Genomic DNA, 19461 nt, shown 5'->3' on the forward strand with positions numbered 1-19461 from the left:
AAAAACCAAACACAAAACACCCATGCACTGTAAGCTGTAAGGGAAATCAAAAATTCACATCAACATCAAGTCATGAACAAAGTAGACAACTCTCTTTTTTTTTTTTTTTGCGTCGTATCCGTGTCTGTTATGACGCATCTATGCAGAGCTGAGGTACTTCAGGACAGACTCACGCTCCTCAACGGGAAGCATAGAGAGAACCTGCTGGACACCAAGGAGACCGCCCTCCTTGTTTCCAATGAGAAGCTGAGCAACCTCGGAAGCGACACCCTCAGTACGGAGAGCCTCGACCTTAGACTGGACGAGCTTCTTGTTCTCCTCGTACCAGAGAGCGACCTTCTGGTCGTCATTCTCGATCTCGTTATCCAAGAGACCAGTCCAGGCGCGGAGGTTCTTGAGGTGGATAGCGCGGGGGGTCTCAACGGCGGTGTGGGTGACGCCGGAAGAGGGGATAGCACCGGCGGAAGCGGTGCGGGGAGCGGGGGAGGGAGAAGCGACAACCATGCGCTTGACGATAAGCTCCTCGCTGAGACGGCGACGCAGACGCCAGTAGAAGAAGCGACGGGCGTTCTGCCACTTAAGAGCCTGGCGGATGGTGTTCTTGGCCTTCATGCGACCGGCGCGATCGTGCAAGTCGGCGAACTGGAGGGCGATCTGCGTGTAAACGGGCAGAAGCTGCTCCTCGCGGGCGGCCATCTTGACCTTGATCTCGGAGAGCTGCTCCTTGCTGAGGGACTGGTCCTCCAGGGAGCGGCGGAGGTCGCCGTAGGTGGGGTCGAGACGAGCCATGGTGTCGAGCTGCTTGTCGCGGCGGAACTTGATACCAACGATACCCTCGGGTTCGAGAACACCACCACGAGCATCCTCATCAGCGTACATCTCCATCTGCTCAGGGTTGATTGTAGGATCAACGACGACCCAAGATCCACCACGAAGCTCGCCGAAGGGAGGAATGTACACAAAGACAGGCTGCTCGTACTTGACGAGAGCATCGACAATGTACGAACCGTACTTGAGGACCTCGTTGTACATATCACGCTGACCACCGGAGAATCCTCTCCAGTTAGCCAAGATCATGACAGGCAGCTGTTCACCGTGGTTGAAGTCACGAAGAGCCTGGGCGGTCTTGTAAGCAGAGTTGGGGTACCAGACACCACCAGCCTCCTGGGTGATCATCTCCATGGAGTCTGGGTTGGCGGGATCAGCAGGGGTGACGTTCTCAACCGAGCGTGACTCAACAGCGATAACACCCATAGGGATACCGCCAAGACGAGCACGACCAACAACAACAGTCTTGGCCCAGCCACCAAGGGCCTCCTCGAAGGAGTCCTTGTCGAACAGACCAGGGAGGAAGCCTTCCTCCTCCTGCTTACCAGCAATGAGCCAACGGACATCATAGGCCTGCTTGTTGGAAGGAGGGAAGTAAGAGATATCACGGTCCCAGTTGTCGGACCAAGGGCGGATGGGGACGGGAGCACCCTTCTTGTCAGGGACGAAAGACATCCACTCAACAATCTTCTGCACACCCTCAAAGTCGTCGTTGGCAGTCATGTGGGAAACACCGTTCTTGTACATGATCTGGGTACCACCAAGCTGCAGGTTGGAAGTGTAGACCTCACGACCGAGCAGCTTGTTGATGGCAGGAGCACCAGTCAGGATGATGGGCTGACCCTCAACCTGAATGGCACGCTGACCAAGACGGACAAGGTAGGCACCGATACCGACAGAGCGGCAAGTAACCAGGGTAATGGTGAAGATGTCCTCGTAAGCCTTGGAAGTGGCACCGGCAATGAGACCAGAGCCCTTCAGACACTCAACACCAAGACCGTCCTTAGCACCAATGACAGTGGTGATCTTGTGGCGTTCCTCACCATCCTCGGTGATGAGCTCGGTGATAACCTCCTTCTGCTTGCTAGCATCGAAGCGCTTCTTGACCTCGGGAGTCAGGTAGAGGTACTTGAAACCAGCCTCGGGCTTGGAAGCGTCGTTCCAGGCAACAGAGAAGAAAGGAATCAGCTCATCAGCCATACCGATACGGGCACCGGAGTTGGCAGACAGGTAGATACGGGGGATACCAAGCTTGCGAGCCAGCTCAGTGCACTTGTGGAAGAACTTGTCTTCCTGAGGACCGAACGAACCAATCTGGAAAGTGATATCGTTGGCGATGATGATGAAGCGACGGCCGCGGGGGTACTCAGGGGTACGGGCAGTGACAATCCATCCGACCATACCGTGAGTGTTGGTACCGGGTTCACGGGAGACCTCAACGAGGTTGTCGGTGTCATCAAGCACAAGTTCGCTGTAATCGATGCACTCACCAACGGGAGGACGCTGGGAAGACAGGGATGGGATAGTCTCCAGAGCCTTGGTCCAGGTGTTCTGGAAGGCCTGGCGGAACAGCTCGGGGAAATCGTAGACGTACTGGGTTCCCATGAGGTGAGCCTTGTAGCGCTTGGGCTGCAACCACTCCTTGGTAGGGTAAGGAGTGGAAACAGGACGCATGTGCATGGAGCCAAGCTTGGTGGTACCGCCGATGCTCTGGAAGATCCACTCGCCCTTCTCGGACTTGCGCTCAATGTAAAGCTCAACCTGGATGATGAATCCGTAGGTGTTGCTGATGATGACACGCAGAGGGTAGGCCATGCCAGTGGTCGGGTCAGTGCAGAGAATACGGATCTCAGCACCGGTGACACGCAGGCGCCAAAGACGGCGACCGAAGCGGTCGAGGAAACCAGCCAAAGCCTGCTCAACATCAGCAGGCTCGAGGTTGAAGACAGGAGAGAAGTTGATGAAGATGTGGTTAAGATCAGAGTTGTTGTTGCCGATGATCTCAAGGGCATCCAGAATGTCGGTCATCAGGCGATCGGCCTCCGATATCAGGTACTCGGCAGTAGGAATGTCATCGCGGAGACGACCAGGACGCACAACAGCACGGACGAAATAGCGCTTGTCAACAGCCTTATCGCTCTCAGGACCCTTGCCAATAGCCTCGTAAACGTGGATGTTACGATTCTCAGTGAAGACAGGGGTGATCTTGAACTTGGAAAGACGACCCAGCTCAAGCTGGAAGGCAAGGGCAGGCTCGTTGTGACGGATACTGACATCCTCCTCGTAATTGGGGCCACGGAAGGTGAAGTAACCGGGGTACACACCCTCTCTGCCACAGATGAAAGTGATGCGGCGAATGCGGCGAGCAAGCAGCTCATCCTTGGAGCTGGCAAGCAAGGTCTCCATCTGAGCAACAAGCTCGGCGTCGTCAAGGTTCTCAATGTCGCGGATGGCGATGTTGCAGACACCGGTGAGCTCACTGTCATTGTCGATCTTCAAGGTTCCGGTAGGACGGCGCTTGCCTTCCAGGTTGGCGATCAATCCGTTACCACCAACGGCCTTGAGGGGAGCACGAGGGAATACCTCCAAAGCCTTGGCCAGAGACTCCTCAGCATCCTCCAGGTACTGAACCGGGACGATGACACCCTTGCGAACAGGGTCACCAGATGGGTCGTTTGCCATGTAGGACATCTCACTGATAGAGTTGATGCGCTTGAAGGGGCTAGGGATCTCAGCAGTGGGTGTGCCAGGGGCGGAGGGCTGAGTGGAAGATACAGAGCCAAACTCGGCCTGGTTGCCGACCTTGCTCAGGGTAAAGTCCCAGGACAGGAATGGGGACTCAGCTGAGGCATTGTAGTCGATACCCTTCAAAGTGTAGGCACGGTAGGCACGGCGAACGTAAACCTCCAGAGCAGCAAGGGTAACCCAAGGGTCCTGGTGGACGAAGAAGCGAGGAAGCACATCGAAAACGGTGTACTTCGAGTCAACAACCTCCTTCAAGGCAGTGAACTCAGGCTCACGATGCTCCCAGCCAGTCTCACCGTAGCGAGACTCGACGACTGAAGAGCGCAGGATGTGCTCCATCTGGGTCAGGCGCTCCTCGAGGGAAGGCATGGCACACTGGATGAGAACCTCACGAGCCTTGAGAGTGACCTTGGCAGTAGCGCGGGCCTCAAGGTCGGTCAACTTCTTCAGGATGGGCTTGAAGTAGGGAGCGACATTGCCAACCAGGGGCTGGTTGGGGCGGTACATATCCAGGATGGCCAAGACCAGGTTGTTCTTGGATCCAACACGGCTGTGGGAGAGGACAGTGTGGACAACCTTGGTGATGTCCTCCTTGTTCTCCTCACGGAGCTTGAGAATAACATCCTCGTCGCGCTTGGTGCCGGTGGAGAAGAGCTTCTCGACCTCGTAGTATTGCTCGAGCAGACCAATGAAGACATTGTACTCGTTCACCTTGAGACCGTCAAGGAACTTGTTGATGACGTGAACCAGGGGCAGAAGAGTGGTGCGCAAGATGTCAGCGTCGCCAGGGTTGACATTGTCCTCAATGAAGCGGACGATAGTCTTCTGGAGCTGCTTGGCAGGGAACTCAGCCTGGCGGGCACGAGCCTTGTCGACCACGGCCTGGAGCTGAGCATCGAGCTTCTGGGGCATACGAGAGTGCAGGGCCGAGAACTGAGCGGTCCACTCTCCGTAGGGAAGATCAGGGTTGCGGAGAACCTCGACAAGCTCCTTCAGGGTGGTACCCATGATGACCTGGTTGTCAAAACCACGGAGAATGTTCTCCAGAATGGTGTAGAGCAGAGTGAACTTTTGTGGGGCCTTGTTGCCGACCACGGTAGGGGAGCCAAGGTCAGGCAGCTGTCCAGCGAAGGGAGTGGCGTGCTTGACGCGCGAGGGGTCATCCAGAGCCAAGATTCCGAGAATGTCTCCAGCCTCTAGGGTAGCACCGGGCTGCTTAATGAGCTGCACCATGCCGTCCTCCTGGGCAATGAGGGGCATGTACATCTTCATAACCTCAACTTCGGCGTAGGGCTGGCCTGCACGAACGTGCTCGCCGTTCTCAACAGTGAACTTGACAAGCTTACCGGGGGAGGGAGTACGGAGCTGAGTGGGGTCGTTCTCCTGCTCCAGAAGGCAAGTTTTACCGTCAACACTGATGCGAGTGGCAGCAGGCTCCTCCTTCCAGTAGACGTTGTGACTGCGGCCGTCCAGCAGAACCAGCAGACCACCGTCAGCAAGGGCACGCACACCAACAGAGCACTTGGAGCCATTGATGAACAGGTGGTAGCTGTCAAGGCCGGCACGAGTGGCAGTGAACTTGTAGCGGGCACCCTCGTAGATGAAGTCAACGGGGAAAACAGTCTTCAGGACATCCTTTGAGGAGACCTGACCCTTCTCGAGGCTCTTTCGGTATTCCTCGATTCCAGCCTCGCTGGCCAGGTGCGCCTTGGCGACGGCACCACAAACAACGGCAACAATAGGATCCGGGCGCTCAGCAGTCAGCTTGTTGGAAATAAGCTGATCCAACCATCCCGTGGTGATGGTGTTGTCCTCGAAGGCGGGAGTCTCCAGCAACTTGATCAGGTACTCAACAGTGGTACGGAAATCACCACGAATGCTCAGCTCCTTCAGCGCCACAACCATGTGCTTTCGCGAGGCAGATCGGTTCTCACCGTAGGCAAAGATGTGACCGAACTGACTGTCGGAGAAGCTGTGAATTCCACCGGCGGTACCTACGGAGAAGTAACCCCAGACGTTGGAAGAACTACGGAAGTTCAGCTCGTGCATGGTACCACTGGAAGGCTTGAAACCCTCGCCTGGATCCTCGGAGGTAATACGACAAGCAGTGGTGTGACCCTTGGGCTGGGGCTTGCGCTGAGTCTTGAAGCTCTCCTCGCTAGAGAAGTCAAAGTCAATCTCAGAGGTGGTGTTGGGGTCGACACCGTAGAGCAAACGAATGTCGCGGATCTGGTGGAGAGGAATACCCATGGCGATCTGGAGCTGGGCAGCGGGCAGATTGACACCAGAGACCATCTCAGTGGTGGGATGCTCGACCTGAAGACGGGGGTTCAACTCGAGGAAGTAGAACTTATCATCAGAGTGCGAGTAAAGGTACTCGACGGTACCGGCGGAGACGTATCCCACCAGACGACCGAGGCTGACAGCTGCCTTCTCCATGGCCTGGAAAGTAGGTTGCTTGGCAATGGTAACGGGAGCCTCCTCAATGATCTTCTGGTGACGACGTTGAACGGAACAATCACGACCAAAGAGAGAAATGTTGTTACCGTACTGATCAGCCAGCAATTGCACCTCCAAGTGACGGGCATTTCCAGCCAGCTTCATAATAAAGATGGGTGATCCGGGGATCTCGTTTGCGGCGGCGTTGTACAGGGACTCGAAGTCCTCCTCGTTGTCGACCTTGCGGATACCCTTACCACCACCACCCTCAGAGGCCTTGATCATAACGGGGAAACCAATCTGCTTGGCTTTCTCCAGACCCTCCTGTGGGTTGGATGTGCAACCCTTGGCGTAGATCTCATCTCTGACAGTCACAATGCCGTGCTCATCAACCTCGACATCATCGACTCCAGTTCCGGACCAGGGGATACAGGGAACTCCCGCATGCTGTGCAACAATGGTGGAGGAAATCTTGTCTCCCAAGGAACGCATGGCCGAGGCCGGGGGACCAATGAAGATGATCTTCTTGGGCGACGCCGCCAGGGACTCGGGTAAACGAGGGTTCTCGGAAGCGTGACCCCAACCAGCCCACACGGCGTGAACATTCATGCGCTCTGCAACATCGACGATCAGCTCGACGTTGGCATAATTATTATTATTTGTGCCACCGGGCACCTCGACGTATTGATCGGCCATGCGAATGTAGTCGGCGTTGGCGTGCAAATCCTCAGGCGTAGCCATCACGGTAAATTGAATAGCGCGCTCATTGCCAAAAGTCTCGTAAGCCCATTTCCGCACTGACCGAATCTCCTTGACGGCGGCGATACCGTTGTTGGCGATGAGGACCTAAAAAAAAAAAAAACACCCCACTAGTCAGTTTCTGATTTTTTGTTCTCTACTCTTGATTTTGCAGGTTTCTGTTCCTCCTCCTTCATGCCAGCTTCGATCTGTTTGTCTTTTGTCGCATTGAATTGAGTACTCACCGAGCTGATGACAGAGTGACCTCCATTTTTGGCCACAAAGTCCTTGACGTTGCTTGGAGGCGCAACATCCAAGTTGTTGCCACCGATGAAATGTGAGGGAAGGGAATCTTTAGCAGATGGGCTGCTGCCGTTTGCTGAGTTGCCGTTGGGGACGCCCATGATGTGTCGAGATCAAGTAGGTCGAGTCAACGACCATACAGCGGGGGGGATAGTTTGTTGAGATATTAAACAGCTCTGCTGTTAAAGAAGAAGTAATGTACAGGAAATTCCGGACGATGACTAGTCACGGAAAAGGGCAAAGAATCTGTCGCTTGTGATCATCAGCGATAAGCCCAAAAGTTCGGAGGAATTGGGGGGGGGAAGATTGGAGAGGCAGGCAGAAAAAGCAGCAGGGGGGCAAAGAGCGGCGGGAACTCTTCTGCAAACGGATAGTATGGGAGGTGTAGCTACTAGCTTATTTATTGTGCTTGAACACTCACCAGTGATTGAAGTAGCCACCAATCTATTTTTTTTTTGTGTAAGGCCCTTGGAGAGGTGGATTTGTGATGGAGAAATAAATTAGAAAAAAAAAAATTAAGGAAAAAACCAGAAGTGAAATGCCGAATTCCTGGGGGTTCGTGGTGAACAAGTACCTCATCAATTTTTTTTTTTTGGTGAGTTCCTAATGCTGAGAAAGACTTTGGCCCCAGTGTTTTTTGGCCCGTGGAGTCCAGTCCCAACCAGGTACATGGCATTAGCGTTGTTCACTATGGGGATCCCAGGTACCAAAATGCCCCCAACCAACGTCGTGTTGGGCGGGATCCACCGGGGCCCTTCCAACCAATCGGAATCAGGTCGGGGTTCTATTGGACTCGACTGGACTCTACGGACTCTACGGAACTCCTACACTTCGATATCGTTTCCGTCAATCGTTCGGATACCGAAATCGGTGGCTTGGATTTACTACATGTTGGGCTTGATTGGTCGTTGGAACTGGTATACACCGTATACACCGTCAACCCCGGATACCCTCCATGTTCAAATGTTCAACAGAACCAAAACTTTCCAAGAGAAGGAATTTCGGGAGTGAACCTAGATTTACTTAGTTTTTAAGATTTGACATATTTTTGAAAGTCTCGGCTTCTCAATTCTACATGTATTTCAGGTCAGATCTCAACAGGAAACATTCGTCATGGGGCTCTCAACCCGAAAAGGGGAAAAAAGGGTGGATGAAACGTGGGGTCGACAGGAACATGTCGAACTAGGTACTCAATTCCGCATTAGGAACCACATCCATGGATGACATGGCGGACATGACAGCTAGAGGCTTGGCCCCCAACAGGTACCTCTCTTTCAAATTGTTCCCTATTTCTTTCCCCTCCATCAATTATGCACATTTAAATGACACATGTACATTGAAACGAATAGCCTACGGATGTGAGAAACATTCGAAAAAATCGTTCGTGGGTATTGTAAACGCCTCGCGACGGAAGAAAGTATGAGAAGTAAGTGCTGAGACACAGCTTGGGACGCCGGGGAATCTATCCAAGGCTACACCAAAATAAATCAGGGAAACACAGCACAATCACTGGTATCCCCGTAAGAAACACATATCCATGCGGCGCTCATGGTCAAAAAAAAAAAGGGTGGGGAGGGGGGGAGGGTTCTATACAGGAAAAAGCCGCAGAAGGGGGAGGGGAAGAGTCTAGGCCCACCATCCAGGTGGATCGCAGAATACAAGAAATGCAAGACAATAACTTGATAAATGCCCCTTGCTACCACGCAAATCGTCGGAAAATAGCCGGTCAAAGTGGAAGAAATAACGAAATCCAAGTTGGACAAGGAGAAGAAAGAGAAAAAAACATCCATGTCCCTAGGATCCAACGTTGGACAAGGAAGACGTTACTTCTAAAAGGTCTCACCGAGCCCATTCATCTGCTTCCGGTCGGTCGGAGGTGGCATCGTTCCCGGGCCGATGCTGGTCTTGAAGCTTCGGGGGGTGGGGATGGCCGAAACGCCACTAGTGGTGCGCTTCTTTAATACCGGGGTAGCCGAGACGGATGGTCGTCGAAAATCTAACGGAATGCGGGAGGTCGGGGTCGTCGGACTGGAGACGTCTCGGTCCTCATCGATATTAGACATACTTCCCACCGAAGGAGTTTGTCCATTATGATTGCTCAGAGAAGAGCGTGGTCGTCGGCTTTCGGTAGTAGGGTTGGTAGAATAATGCCCGAGTGGGGTTTTCGCACCGGGGCGGCTTTGTCGACTTTCAGGGCGAACAGGTACTCCAGAGTGGACGCTCTGACTGAACGAACTTCGACTCGAGAAGCTAGTCCGACTATTCGGGCGAACGTACGACGGAGTAGTACCTTCGCTGTCTCGCACCGAGGAGCCATAACTGCTCCCACTCAAGCGCTTGTGAGAACTTCTTCGCACAGTGACCGTCGACGGGACTGGGCTGTCGCTAACAACAGATCCAGAACGAGGAGAGCCACGGGATGAAGTGTCAGAAGGAGCGGGGAGTAATGACTTGGCAGACTGCACTCGCTCTTCCAGCTTCTGCATTTTGCCAATTAGTCCCCGAATCTGGTACAACGACCCGGATTTGGGCAGGCCCGATGGACGTGGAGCGTTCGTTCGAGGCATGCTGGTGCGAGAGGTTGTGGAGGTTGTGGAGCGACCAGCATTGCTATAGGCGAGTGATGAGGCTCTGGAATGAATTGGACGGGGTTGTGTCCGCGCTTGATGCAGGGTTCGAGAGTTGATGGCATCTGCACCCGCGACTCTTGTTCGAGGAAACGTAGGAGTAGCACTGATGGACTTGCGGAAGTTGGTCGAAGCCTCAGAGATAGGCGGCGATGGAGGAGTTGCAGTGGCGGATGACAATGATGACTTTGCTGGTGGTGTTGCGAAGACGGGCGAAGAGGTGGCTGTGCCAGGCGATCGGTCGAAGATTTCGAAGGTCTGCGGGGTCGAGGGGCTGCGGTACAAGGGGGTGGGCTTTCGACGTCGAAATCCCCCATGTCCTTCGGCGTGTCGCAGTCTCTCCTGAACAATCTCGGCCTCAACCTTGAGATCAGATAGTTCATCTCGTAGGCGCTGGTTATCGATCCGTAGACTCTCGCGCTCCAGGTCGCCATTCCTCATCTCTTCCTCAAGCAGTACTCCACGCTCAATGGCCATGTTATACTTGGATTCCAAGTCCTCCAGGGACGAGGTGGTATTCCGCGCTTGTCGCTCATAGTCATCATTGGCAACTTCAATATCACGTAGCTTCAGCTGGAGAGAACGGCTTGTATCGCGGAGAGCAGTGATCTCTTTTTGTAAATTGTTTTGGGCAGTGTTGGCTTCGGATTTAGACTGTTTGTACTTGGTCTGCAAAACACATGAGTCGCCGCATCAGACAGAACTCCAATCCCGGTTCAGGCCACATACCTTCCACTCCTCTACCTCATACCGTTGGGTATCCACTTTCTCTTTTAACTGACGCTCACGCTTTTCAGAAGCTTCAATATCCTTCTCCAGTTCGGTCTCCAGCTCCCGGCTGGATAGTTGGAAGTCCGCAAGCTCCGACTCTAGCTGCTCATATTGGGCTTTGTAGTGCGCGAGCTCATCTCGATATGAACTGCTGGTGTGCTTCTTTTCAGAAGGCAACTCATCGGCGGCTGGCATCTTCCCGCGTTGGGTACCCGATGACGGGTCGCAGAGATCACCTCAAGATTCGAATCACCGAATTTCTTGAGAACCAGAGGGTTAAGCCAAAACTCAGCGCTGGTCACACTCAAGCAGGGTTTTCCTTTCGAGTTCATGCGCCGGTGTTGTGCGCGAAACTTGATCCCGTGGGTTCTCGATAAGAGCCCCTCGTCGAGGCGGTGACGAAGTCGATCGATCGGGAATATGATGGCCGAGCACCCTCCACCGTAGAAAGCGTAATGTGTATGCGCCAGGAAGTAAAGTTCCAAGTTCCAAAGCAGAGGGGGGCCGAGTAAATAAGCTTTCCTCACTGCTCCCCTTTCATGGGAGGGAACTCTCACGGTGGAAGGCACAATGTTGTTGTGATGCAAAAGCAAAGCGGCTTGATTAGTAGATTGTTGATTTCCTGTCGTCAGGGGCCCCATGCGCTAGTCCATATCTAGTACGTGCCACAATGGGTTATGTAATCAATCATATGCCATCAATTCAGGCGAAGAAGTTGAAAACTCAGGGGTGTTTTCAATTCTTCTCATGGTCCGTTTCGATCAATTGATGGTATTTCAATGTTCGCTCCTACGTATCTACACAGATACTCCAGGGCTACCTACATACCTACTGGGTGTTGTCTACGTCAACTGGTATCAGCCCTCCGTATCTACCAGTCAATGACAGGTATTGGCAGGATATATTTGTACTTAGTATCAATGATGTAGTACTATACTAGGTACTGGTACCTAGTATACATGTGTATATCAATTGAAAACATTTACATAAATACATTATGTACGTACACGCCCATCTTGCCCTTTACTTCAAATATTATATATACATACCTTTGATGAATGTGACCCAGGTCAAGTGGTTTATAGTAGGTAGTCAACCAGTTAGTTATGTATCACTTTCAATGTTCAAAACAGTGTCTGGCCACGAAACTTACAAATCTCCTCAATGTCACTTCACGCTATTAGCTGTAATACCAGTCCCAGGCGTATTGCAATAACGATCTGCTATCTGTAATTTGAATAGGGACTCGTTTTCAATCGTATTAGATACTCAAATATGTGCAGTATTTATGCAAGATCGCCTTTTTGGCGCTAAATCGGACATTTCAAATTTGTAAGTTTCGTGGCGCGTTTCCAAAGTCATGTGACCCCACGTGATTATTATAAAACCAGCTCCGTGCCCCGAACGTTTCTTCTTTCTTTCATACTCTTCGCTCCACGCACCCTTCCCCCCCCCTCCGCTTTCTTTCTGTCACTTCTTTTTTACTTCGCTCCACGCACCCCTATGTGGTTAAAAAAAACAGTACTACTGTTTTTTTTATTACACTTTTTTTACTCAGGTGCTTTCTTATTACTTCGCTCCACGCACACCCCCCCTCTCTTTCCTACCAACCACTTTTTTTACGCTTTTTTACTTCGCTCCACGCACCCCTCCCCCCTCTCCCCCCACTTTCCACAGACGCCTCTGCTGTCGCTTGGGCGACGCAACCTGCCTCGGATTTATTTGTTCCTGCTCTGCTCTCATCGGATCGGATTTGTCTCTCAGTGTCCGGTAAGCTTGAATCCTTACTCGCACGCACTCTACCAAACTGTCTTCCGTTCTTGTTCCACACATTGATCATATTATGCTCACCGCCTCACTATATAGCAGTTGACGCCTGAGGCTTCAAGGACGTTGATCTCGATTGCGTCGGATCCATCCGGTCAAGCTGGAGCGTAAATCGTGTGATCACCGAATCTAAAGCTTTCAAGGTAAGATCATCATTTTTTGGGTGCGCGCGTGCGCGCATGATTTTCTGCCCATGGGCTATTCAACTTCAATCTGACCCACTCCTTTAACTCCCCTCCCCCGGAAGCATCGTGCCTGGAGTTGCTATGGCCACGCACGCCTTTCTTCCATCAACGAGATGATCGTCGTGATTGCTTCCACGCACTCTTATCATTCCATATCTTACACATATACTTCCCCAACTTGAACGGCGAGGCCTGGCCGGCTTCACTGCTATATGTGAATACTGTACTAATAAGTTCTGTATAGATTGATATCTGGAGTCGGCTTCTCTTCGCAATGGCGAGCCCAAACGATATGAATGTGGACGCTCCTAGCGATCTGCAAGACATTCCGGAGAATGCCATGCATCTCATCCCTCCCGCTGAGGGTGATTACCCGGATAGGTAAATTCCCCAATTCAAGTGCCACTCCATATAGTCATCATTGCATGTTAACCTTCGTTGTTTTCTTCTTTGCAGGGACACTTTGTTCCAGGCTGTCAATCTTCATGCCAGTGAGCATGGCTATCAGGTTGTCATCAAGTCTTCCAGCGGCTCTACCGACAAGAAGCCGGGTCGCAAGAACAAAGTGTGGCTTCGTTGTGATCGCGGTGGACAATACCGCCCTCGAAATGGTCTGACGGAGGAAAACCGCAAGCGCCGACGCACCTCGCGCCTTGTGGACTGCCCTTTCCAGTTGCTTGCATCAGCACACCCTGGATTTTGGCGCCTGACTGTCTTGAACCCCAACCACAATCATGGCCCTTCGCTTGAGAAGGCCAAGAAAACCCCCCACCCCAAGATCCGCCGCGGTCAGCTTCATGCCGCCCCATACGATTGGCCGCACGATGCGACTTTCACCCCTTACAGCACTGCGCTAGTCATCATTGACATGCAGAAGGATTGTATGTATACCGGCATTGTAAAACGTACATCCGTATGATTTATGAACTAATTTATCTCAGTCTGTTACCCCGGCGGATACATGGCAGCCGAGGGACATAATGTTTCCGCTTTCCGAGCCCTGATCCCCAACATTCAGCGATTGCTGATGGCGTTCCGCGCTAAGGAATTCCCCGTCTACTTCACCCGGCAAGGTATGTCCCGATATCATTGACAGTCAGGAACAACTAACTAATCTATAATCTAGGCCACCGTTCTGATTTGTCTACCCTTTCTCCCCGAGAGAGCCACCGGGCTCGTAACAACACCCGCGGTGGAGGCGTTGGCGCCCCTGGACCAATGGGCCGCCTGCTCATCCGCGGCGAGGGGGGTTGGAACATTGTCGACGAACTGGCACCCACCAACAAAGAACCAGTCATCGACAAGCCTGGTGGTAGCGCCTTTGTGCACACCGAGTTCGAGTTGATTCTGCGCAACCGCAAAATCAGAAACCTCGTCCTTGTCGGTGTCACCACCGATATCTGTGTGTCGTCCACCATGCGCGACGCGAGTGCCCGTACCTTCGACTGTCTTCTCGTCGAGGACGCGACTGCTGCTGCCGACCCGGCACTTCACGCTAGCACCATTGCCTCGGCAAAGATGGAGGGAGGGATAATCGGAGCCGTCTCGAAGGTTGACGACGTGATCCACGCTGTCACTACCTACAAGCCTCCGAAGAAGACCACTCCTCACGCCGGAGGTTCCCAGATGTCTCCTCCGGAGATGTCCCCTGACATGTCGCCGCCTCAGATGGCGTCTTAAAGGTTTTCCCTATTCCGTCTTTCCCTTTGTATCTTTTAGCGAGCTCGTCAAAACCCTCGTGCTTTTGAGGGATTCGGATGGCGTTTCGGCAGAGGCCGGTTTTTCTTCTTTCTTCTTTCTTCTTTCTTCTTTCTTCTTTCTTCTTTCTTCTTTCTTCTTTCTTCTTTCTTCTTTCTTCTTTCTTCTTTCTTCTTTCTTCTTTCTTCTTTTCTATTTCTTATTTTTTATTTTTTATTTTGTATGTATCTTTTAGCGAATTTTACGCTGCGCCGGCGAGCGCCTTGTGCTCTTTATTCCCTATTTGATCTATTTTTTAGCTAGTTAGTTAATGGAGGTGCCTTTTTATGGTATTTATCAGTAGCTTGTTGTAGCCACGAGGCCCTGGGGAGCCGTATTGATGCCCTTCTCTTGTTTCTTGTTCAGCAACAAACAATATTGAAAATTTTCTCTCTCTTCTGCTTCTTGTGAGGATCGCTTCTGAAGGCATGAGCCTTTACTAGATAAACAATCCCAACAAACAAAATTTAAGTGAATAAGCGCTGCTCTCATAGTATCGGCACAGGCTGATAGTTAATTATTATGTGTTCAAATAAGGATCTACTCGGGCTATCGTACAATATCTGTGCTCGTAGAAGCTTGCTTGCAGCTCATCTATGACCCAAAGGAATCAAGATATCATCTCTGATTAAACTCACCAAACAATCATCAGGTACATACATGGTGTGGGAAAAAAGGACAACAGAAGAATCCCAACCAACAATGCAATTCCAAACGCCACGCTTCAAAGAATAAAGAAAAGGTTAGATCTTTCACAGCCACTTCTTCCCCGCAGCTGTAACCTTTGTCCGGAAGACCGGACTACGAATCTCCATGCCTTGCTTATAGAACGGACTCATGGCAGTCTTCACATAGCTTTCGTAAATCTCATTCATAAACTGGCGCACCGCCTCCTCCGTCTGCGGCGAGGTAGGGTTCGCAGCGATAGAGCTCGACGACGCACGGGTGGTGGATCCCGACGCGCCCAGAAGTGAGGACGAGCCGAGGCTGCCTGAGGTGCTCGAGGGAAGCTGTGGGGGTTGGTGTAGGAGGAGGAAGCGGGCTCCACTGGGGGTTAAGAAGGCGGAGATGTAGGCAGCCGCTGGGGGGTAGGTATCGATATGTTTGAGGTACCTTTTTGTTTACAAGTTGAGTTAGCTTTGGATCGCGGAGGGGTTGGCGGGAGCAGGAATTGGTTGAAGACAAAAAATCCGATGACGTGCGAAGATTTGGGGAGGGGCAAGCAATCTTACATTCCACCATTTGTCCACTGGGACTCTTCAACAATGTCCAAACTCGAGTGGATGATGAATTGATTCATGTACTGCGCGGTATCCGGGAACCGGAAACGGGCAATGCCATCGCCGCCACTTTTCGAGGTCCCGAAGGCGATGTTGAATATTGGGGTATCGGTTGGTGAGAGGATGGTGAAGTAGTATGACATCTTGGCGGGATTGGTGAGTGCGGAGGTAAGAAATGGGCCCAAATGAGGGGAGTTCGGGGGAAACATGCACGCCGCTTGGATAGCACGTGATTCGCAGCGGATCTAGTACTATAGACAGAAATCAGAATCACCGTATATTTTCATGCTACAAGTTGACAGACGAGATAGAAATACTGGCTTCTCTTTATGTTCACGCAAACCGAAAAAGCAGGTAGGAAAAAAGGTGGAGGTCATTAGTCCAAAATTATTTCAAGGTGCGTTCTACACTACTATGTAGTAGCTACTAACTACCACTACACGTATTGGAATACATAGTACTTGTCGTACCCCAGAGTGTTCCAACTTTAAAACAGACGGAATTTTTTTTTCATATTACACATTAAATTCATTTTTTACACCTATGTACCTGGCTACCAAGTGAAATTTTTCTTTGCGAAAGATTGTTTCAACAAATCAGAATCCCGTTTGAATAGCATCGGATAGCATATATGAGGGGAGAAATTACAGCTGCACAATGAGCAGGCTGCTTTAGTAAAAGCCCAAAATTGAAGGGGGAAAAAAAAGTCCAAAGAAAAAAAAACACTCAGGGCCACTACTAGGCGCCCAATTCAGTTGGGAAGATATCAACGTGCCTCATTCTCACCCCGCTCAATACTTCTTTCCTCACTCACACCACGATCATGGGAAAGTCTCACTTCTTGTGTTGTCTCGATACCAGATTTGTTACTGAGAGGGTAAGTGCCGTCTGTTTCTTCAGATTCTCGGTAGCTGGAGCGGATGCGGACGAGGAGGATTCGAAGAGCAGGAATCGAAGCGGCAAAGATTGTGAGACCGGTTTCGGCAGAGGCCCAGATGACGATGCTGGAGCAGAAATCTGGTAGGGGGTTTTTATTTGTCAGTTAAAACGCACACGTGTTTCCAAATATTGAAAGGTTTGTCTTACAGGTAAAGTCCTGAACTTGAGCAACATTGACCAGTTTGGAGGTCTTAACGAATGCTGCGATGGCGGCAACAACACCCATACTCATGGCGAGAGCAATACCGATCTTATCGCGCTTCTGCATCTCCAGATTCCAGATGATAAGCCAAGGAAGAAGGGCAAGGATAAAGTCCATGCATCCGGAGTAAGCTCCAGCCACGAGAGCAATGTTCTCAAACACCTCGGTTGGCCAGCATTTGGCTGTAGCTAGGAGCTTGGAGTTCCATAGCGCAGCAGTCGGTGAGCACTGAGCCAGATAGCATACGGCACAGAGCCACATGACAGCATTCATTGTGATGATGATAAACCACAGAAGAACCTTCATCCATGTACGGGTCACAATGCGCAAGAGTGTAAAGGCGAACGACGTCTTACTAAACACACAACCAAGGATAACAATCACAAAGCCGATGTATATCATTTTAAGAGCGGCTGGAATGTTCTCTGTCTCTTCAATTGCACTGACATGTTTGCCAATTACTCCCAATTTCACAGCCCTTGTAATGAGAACTGTGTAAATCAAAAGTAGTGTCTAATAATTGGATTTAGAAGTTAGCCAATTACCCAAGGACATATCTTCAAGATACAAACTACTAACCCATGCGAGAAGAACGATCATATCATCCACACCAAAGCCTCTGCGACTCAACACAGTCTTACACCAAATCCGCAGAGCAACGATCAGACCGGGGAAGATGACCAAGAGCCAGCATACTGCTAGAATGGTTGGACCTTGGTCCTGATGGGCAAAAGCAGCAGAATCCATAGCCATGATGCTTCAAGGTGAATTCAGCCCACTTATCAAGGGATAAGGGAAGATAAAAACGAGAGTGAATAAAGGAATGAATGTCGCTCGAATATGATGAGCAGAGGTGTGAGTCAATAAGTACTAAACAAGACCTAAGAGCATAGCCAGGGGCCCAATAGTTTCGAGTTACTCGAATTTGGCATGGTGGATGTTAGTTTGAAGGCGAGGTCTCCTGGATATGACAAGTCAATCGCAAAGAAGATGTTAGTCTACACATACTGCCAAAAAGGGAAGTCCAACCTTGCGTCTGGACATCATAGTTACCATGCCGGTTACGACTCAAGCACGCAAAGTTGGTTGACAGACTTTTGAAAGCCAATTCCAATTACCAGATATTTGACCTATCAATGGCATTGAAAACGCTAGCTTGGCGAATCAAAATGCATGTTCCAAGTTTCCGATCGGACGATCAGTAGGACAGGGATGAAGGTACTTGACAGATCTTGCATGCAGATCTTGAACTGCAAGACAGATGGTACTGGGTAGGGATCTACGAAGCCTTTGCTGGAGAAAGGGTGTACTCAGTGGCAAAACTGCTCGAACAAAGCAATTACAATAGTTCAATGTTGGCTGTAGGTGAAAAGGGTGACCTTACATTGGGCATCGGGGGTTTCATCCGGAGCTTTAAAAAATGCTTGAAAGCCGTTTATTGGTACGGCGCTTTTGCTCCCGCACACGCATTGTCCTTTATGAGGCTAGTGTTGCCCATGGGGAAATTTTTTTTTTTCTCAAATCCCCGAGGCCTTTGCATATTATTGAGAATTTTCATGACAAAAAGTTATGAGAGAACAGTTTGATATCTTGATCATAATTGAATATTTTTTCCTTGTGCGAATTTGGCTGATGCCGCCCTTATGCGGCCCCTGCGTGATATAACGTATGGGGCTTTTCAGTGGCTCCAATGGCCCCAATGCCCCATAACCTCCCGAGACTCCACAGAAGTTTTCTTCCCGCGAACTTCGTCACTGAGCAGTTGAAATAAAGTACAGAGGCACCGGAGACGGGAAGTCTGAAGAGAACGTTCCAAGGTTGCGGTCCTAATTTCTCAATGTCTGCTTGATACATCTACTCAAGAGTCAAGAACAATGAGATCAATGGACCCCCTCTTCAACTTCTCCACTCATGGCTGAACTCAAATAAAAAACCCGCGGATACTGAAAAGGTCCGATTAAATGTGATCTGTCGATTCGACTGCACAAGTGATCCACAAGGCAACGAACACAAAAAAATCCAATGTCACCCCGCACAGCAGTTTATCTATCAAATGTGGCCATCGCCGACGGATTATCGTTTTGACAGTTCAGAAGCTTAAAACCATTAAAACCAATGATAACTTTCCCACTGACAGTATGACATGGTGTGGGATATTCATTCACATTGCCAATATTAGCTGGAAGCGAAGAGAGAGGCCAGATGTACGGAGCAGATGATCGATCTCATCCCGATTCACTCTTAGTCTCTGTGGCTCGGGTTTTGGCAGAGAGACAATAGGTATCTTTTGTATGGTCGGGTCATACAAAAGGTACCTTCTCCACAACTGTCCCTTGTCACTCTCGCCAATGATGATCTCAAGCAAAAGTACCAGTGAAGGCGCTAAAAAAACCCAGATTACGAATAACTTGTTCATGATTATCTGAAAAGATAGCCATTTCACAACAGTCAGCCAATGGTCTTTGACAATTTACAGTCCACAACGCCCATCAAGCTATACACGAGATCCTTGCAGCACACTAGCGCGGTCCGGAGAGTTCTAGGTCTGCGAACAGTAGTGGATAACCAGTGTCTGAAGACTCCCAACCACTGAGATTCTATTCTCGCCCTCCTAAATCTTGGAACTGAGTTGATCTCGTTCTTGCACACTACGCAAAGTACTGACCCTGACAGACCACTGATCCTTTACTCTCGTCACAGCTTACCACTAGCTTGTCCGTGCGAGTGCCTCCCGCAAACCATGCGCTCAGAACCCCTCTTCTCTGTGGGGCCCAGGAAAGGGAAAGAAGCCCTCTGCGAAGGGGGAATCCCTTTATTATGAGGGGGGAAAGACTAATGGG

General features: G+C 50.7%; 5 protein-coding genes across 5 annotated transcripts; 1 reads left to right on the forward strand and 4 right to left on the reverse strand.

Moving 5' to 3' along the window:
* Window positions 1-138: 138 nt before the first annotated feature.
* On the reverse strand, window positions 139-7154 carry N7466_009439 (acetyl-CoA carboxylase ACC1; the record flags this gene model as incomplete). The annotated part of the gene is made up of 2 exons (XM_057168828.1): window positions 139-6858; window positions 6996-7154. 2 exons carry the CDS (start codon window positions 7152-7154, stop codon window positions 139-141), a joined length of 6879 nt encoding a protein of 2292 aa, XP_057017534.1.
* A 1728-nt stretch (window positions 7155-8882) lies between these two features.
* Window positions 8883-10646, reverse strand: nde1 (nuclear distribution protein NudE; the record flags this gene model as incomplete). The annotated part of the gene is made up of 2 exons (XM_057168829.1): window positions 8883-10349; window positions 10410-10646. 2 exons carry the CDS (start codon window positions 10644-10646, stop codon window positions 8883-8885), a joined length of 1704 nt encoding a protein of 567 aa, XP_057017535.1.
* A 2091-nt stretch (window positions 10647-12737) lies between these two features.
* N7466_009441 (isochorismatase family hydrolase) lies at window positions 12738-14143 on the forward strand (the record flags this gene model as incomplete). Its single annotated transcript, XM_057168830.1, has 4 exons — window positions 12738-12844; window positions 12920-13344; window positions 13405-13536; window positions 13590-14143. The coding sequence occupies 4 exons, from the start codon at window positions 12738-12740 to the stop codon at window positions 14141-14143; spliced, it is 1218 nt and encodes a 405-aa protein (XP_057017536.1).
* An 809-nt stretch (window positions 14144-14952) lies between these two features.
* Window positions 14953-15623, reverse strand: N7466_009442 (TRAPP subunit TRS20; the record flags this gene model as incomplete). Its single annotated transcript, XM_057168831.1, has 2 exons — window positions 14953-15313; window positions 15433-15623. The coding sequence occupies 2 exons, from the start codon at window positions 15621-15623 to the stop codon at window positions 14953-14955; spliced, it is 552 nt and encodes a 183-aa protein (XP_057017537.1).
* Window positions 15624-16246: 623 nt separating this feature from the next.
* Window positions 16247-17374, reverse strand: N7466_009443 (uncharacterized protein; the record flags this gene model as incomplete). The annotated part of the gene is made up of 3 exons (XM_057168832.1): window positions 16247-16497; window positions 16567-17134; window positions 17201-17374. The coding sequence occupies 3 exons, from the start codon at window positions 17372-17374 to the stop codon at window positions 16247-16249; spliced, it is 993 nt and encodes a 330-aa protein (XP_057017538.1).
* Window positions 17375-19461: the final 2087 nt, after the last annotated feature.

The sequence above is a fragment of the Penicillium verhagenii genome (genome assembly GCF_028828195.1).
Source record: "Penicillium verhagenii strain IBT 33310 chromosome Unknown utg000009l_segment0_segment0, whole genome shotgun sequence".
Taxonomy (NCBI): domain Eukaryota; kingdom Fungi; phylum Ascomycota; class Eurotiomycetes; order Eurotiales; family Aspergillaceae; genus Penicillium; species Penicillium verhagenii.